The sequence below is a fragment of the Cyclospora cayetanensis genome, unplaced genomic scaffold, assembly GCF_002999335.1.
Source record: "Cyclospora cayetanensis isolate NF1_C8 unplaced genomic scaffold, CcayRef3 CcayRef3_contig_424, whole genome shotgun sequence".
Classification (NCBI taxonomy): Eukaryota; Apicomplexa; class Conoidasida; order Eucoccidiorida; family Eimeriidae; genus Cyclospora; species Cyclospora cayetanensis.
Window position 1 is genome coordinate 2,184 of NW_020312397.1, and position 3,239 is coordinate 5,422.

A 3,239-nucleotide genomic window follows, 5' to 3' on the forward strand; every position below is an offset into this window, starting at 1 on the left:
CTTTGTGTGTATAACTTGAGTTAATACTTGCGAAGACTGCTGGCAGCTGTGTATTTGCGTGTGTGTGTATGTGCATGTCTTTGTATACGAGTGTGTGTGTGTGTGTTTAGAGACGGCGAAGGGAGAGCAGTAGCTTTTACCACTCGCTATCCAGATGTATGTACATGCATGTACATCTATACACATGCACAGTGCAAGCGAAGTGGGTATGAGTGTATGTATCTACTTCACATGCATTAAAACTGCAAATGTGCAAGCAGACGCATCGAAGAGCGTCTTGTTGCCACGGGGTCACCAGCCACACACTGCTTGCTGCCTTGCTGCTGGCTGCCGTCTACTGTCCTTTCGCTGTGTTGGAAACCATGGGGGTGTCAGCAAGGAAAAATGTGCATTGGAATGCGGAATAAATCCAAATTTCAAAGGTTTCTACACGCTTGAAACCGCAGACACCTTCCAAGTGGGAAGAGGTGTGTCGTTTGCGTTTTGACTTGCGGTCGTCGTGTGCTGTCTCCTCCGCGGCTGGCTGACTGCGGCGCTCGTTTTCTCCCGTTCTTGCGCTTGCAGGGCTGGCCCTGAAGCCTCTACAAGCCTTAGAGTTTATGTATGATGGTTAGAAGCTGAAGCGATCATGCGTTTGCAGCGGCGGGAGAGCCGAGGCAACGAACGATGGGGGGTGGGTGGATGCAGCATGGAGGAATCTCTCATGCAGGGAAGCCGAAGGGCAGCCTGGCAGGGGCACTGTCTTTCTGGCGACCTCTTTGGTAGGGCGACACATCAATTAGACTAGTTAATAAAGTATTACGCAACAAAGGGAGCAGTTTGAAGCTAGCGCGTTTGGCCAAAAAGGCTATTTGCTGCACTATTGTAGGAGTTACTCCCACAGAGGAGGGAGGAAGCGGGGGGCCCCTCGGTGGCTGCTGAAACCGCCCCCCGCCTTCCTGCAGTATTGCAAGCTCGCATTCTCACCCCTCTCGCATGTGATGAAGCAACCCTTTTTAAGTTTTTTTAGTCCAGGCACATGCGTGGAGACCTTTTGAATAGGTGTTGTTGGCTATATTTTGGATGTTCGGCTCCTTGCCGCACCAAGGGCATCAGCTCGCCGTCAATACAGCAAGCAACGACACACTACAGACGCGCATCCCGCAGAACACTAGCAGGCAACTGTTTTCGAAGTAAAATTGACTCAATTCAAGCCGCTGGAGCGGACGGAGGGGTGCAGACACCCGCAGCGGTAAATGCTGAGCTGTCATCTGCACTTGACGAAAGTGCAAATCTGTGGGCACACCGGCAAGTAGCGCAGCGCGGCAGCACGAGACAAATTATCAGCTGCTCATGTATAAGCCATAGCGGAGATACAGCAGCTCACTATGGATATCCCCGAACAACCAAGTGCCGAGATGCAACAGACAAGCACTTCCCCCCCAGAAAATGCAGTACGCCATCCGTATTGTTAATGTCTTATTTCCTCCTGCACCCGCAGCTGCATCAGAACACCCTTTTGTGGACATGTTACGGCTGCGCACATTATGTGTACTTGTGACCCCTGTAGCAGGAGGCGGGAACGACCAACAACAACCCTTCAGCCTGGAATCCGAGCTCCTCTCATTGGTACGCTGACTGCTGCCACTGCCTCCTCCCTCCTCCTCGAGCAAAGGCTTCATCTGAGGTGATACAACGGTCGTTCCCTGCTGTCCATGCATGCACTGCTGCTGCTGCCTTAGGGAAGAAAGGCAGCTAACCCCCTGGTGCCTCTCCACTTTGACGGAAAGGTTCACTGCTGCCAAGCTTTCTCTTCTCGAAGGATCTGCAGAGCTAATGTTTTTCAACGTCTCTGTCAAGGGCGAGGTAAAGCGAGTGGCCTCCTACCTTAGCGCGTGCACCGAAGGCTCCAAGCGACCCCTGAGGCATCCGAGTGGCTTTGCAGCACGCCATTATTTTTTGTCGCGCCGCTAAGCAATCAAGTCCAAGCCAATAGAGGCCTTTCAGAAAGATGGTGTATTCAAACGGCGGAAACGCTGCCGTGCTCCTCTGCACGTGTGCTCTTTGGAGGCATGGGGTTGCATGGCGTCTGCAGGCCTCCTTGAGTTTGCGAAAGAACCGAAAAATGCTCTTTTTCGACTTGAGCGCTGAAGCCGACTGGACGGCGACTGCAAGAGATAAGGATGGCAGATTCTTAGCTGGTAGGCTCCCCACAGGATTAGTAGTTAGTTTAATATCTGTCCTGCTTTTCCTGCCTCTGTTCTCCTGCGCTACGCTGGATACGGCTGCGGTTGGGCGTGGCCTCTGGCTGTATGAAGTCAGCTGCCTCTCAGTGACTCCTTGCGCCGTCATCAACGCTTTGAGTGCGCGTTCCTAACATTCCCGTGTGCTTTCACTCGATGCTTCTTCTGCGAATGACTTCTCAATGCGGCGGGGGTGGACGCTTCTTCTCCTGCGCTCGTGTTAGACGCACCCTTTGTTCACCATCGTGGCTTTGACTAGTCCGCACAACACTCTAATCCATACGTGTCATGCTTGTTGTCTACCGGCCGAGTGGCTGTACAGACTCCCGAGGCCACATGACTCTCAAGGAGTTCAGTTCTGATGACGATGACTGCCGCATCACCTTCTCTGGAGATGGCAAAGTACCGCCACAGCACAGGATTGATAACGCAGCGAAGAAAGAGGGACCCCTCCAAGTTACTGAGCTTCTCAAGCAGTTCGTGCAAGAGATGAGAAGCAAGGCATGAACTCCTGAGAAAGGCCTCGCACCGCACCGGCAGCTGCTTGCCAGGAAGCGTCCTTCTGCAGCAACCCTGCAAAAGCGCAACAGCAACGGACTCTACACTCTGGAGTGATTGCAGCATGTATGCTCCTTCCGGAACGGATACTCCGTCTGCATGTCAATAAGCAAAACGCTCGCATGGGTGTAGTTTGTTGTTGAGGATGCAGCACAGCGCAGCGGCACACGCAAGGAAGAGGGGTTTTATTTGCTACTTAACGAGCCGCATAGCCAGGATACTCTAGCACTCAATAGCAGGAGACCCTTTGCATGGGGTAAGACAGAACACAAGTCAACGCATGCGTACTTACTGCAGAGTTCAGGGAGAAACAAAGACCATGTAGTGTAACGGTGCAGCGAAGTTCTCCATAGAGAGGCACTCACGCAGCAGCAGACTCTGCTAAAACTTTGACAAGCAACACGTATTGAGCGCTCCTCGACAGAGCTTCCATATGAGGGCTCTCTCTACCGCTGAGTG

General features: G+C 52.6%; 1 protein-coding gene across 1 annotated transcript; it reads left to right on the forward strand.

Annotated features, from left to right (window-relative positions):
* Positions 1-1,367: 1,367 nt before the first annotated feature.
* Positions 1,368-2,729, forward strand: LOC34619950. The gene is made up of 5 exons (XM_026334460.1): positions 1,368-1,433; positions 1,550-1,608; positions 1,722-1,845; positions 2,075-2,180; positions 2,545-2,729. Exons 1-5 carry the CDS (start codon positions 1,368-1,370, stop codon positions 2,727-2,729), a joined length of 540 nt encoding a protein of 179 aa, XP_026190245.1.
* Positions 2,730-3,239: the final 510 nt, after the last annotated feature.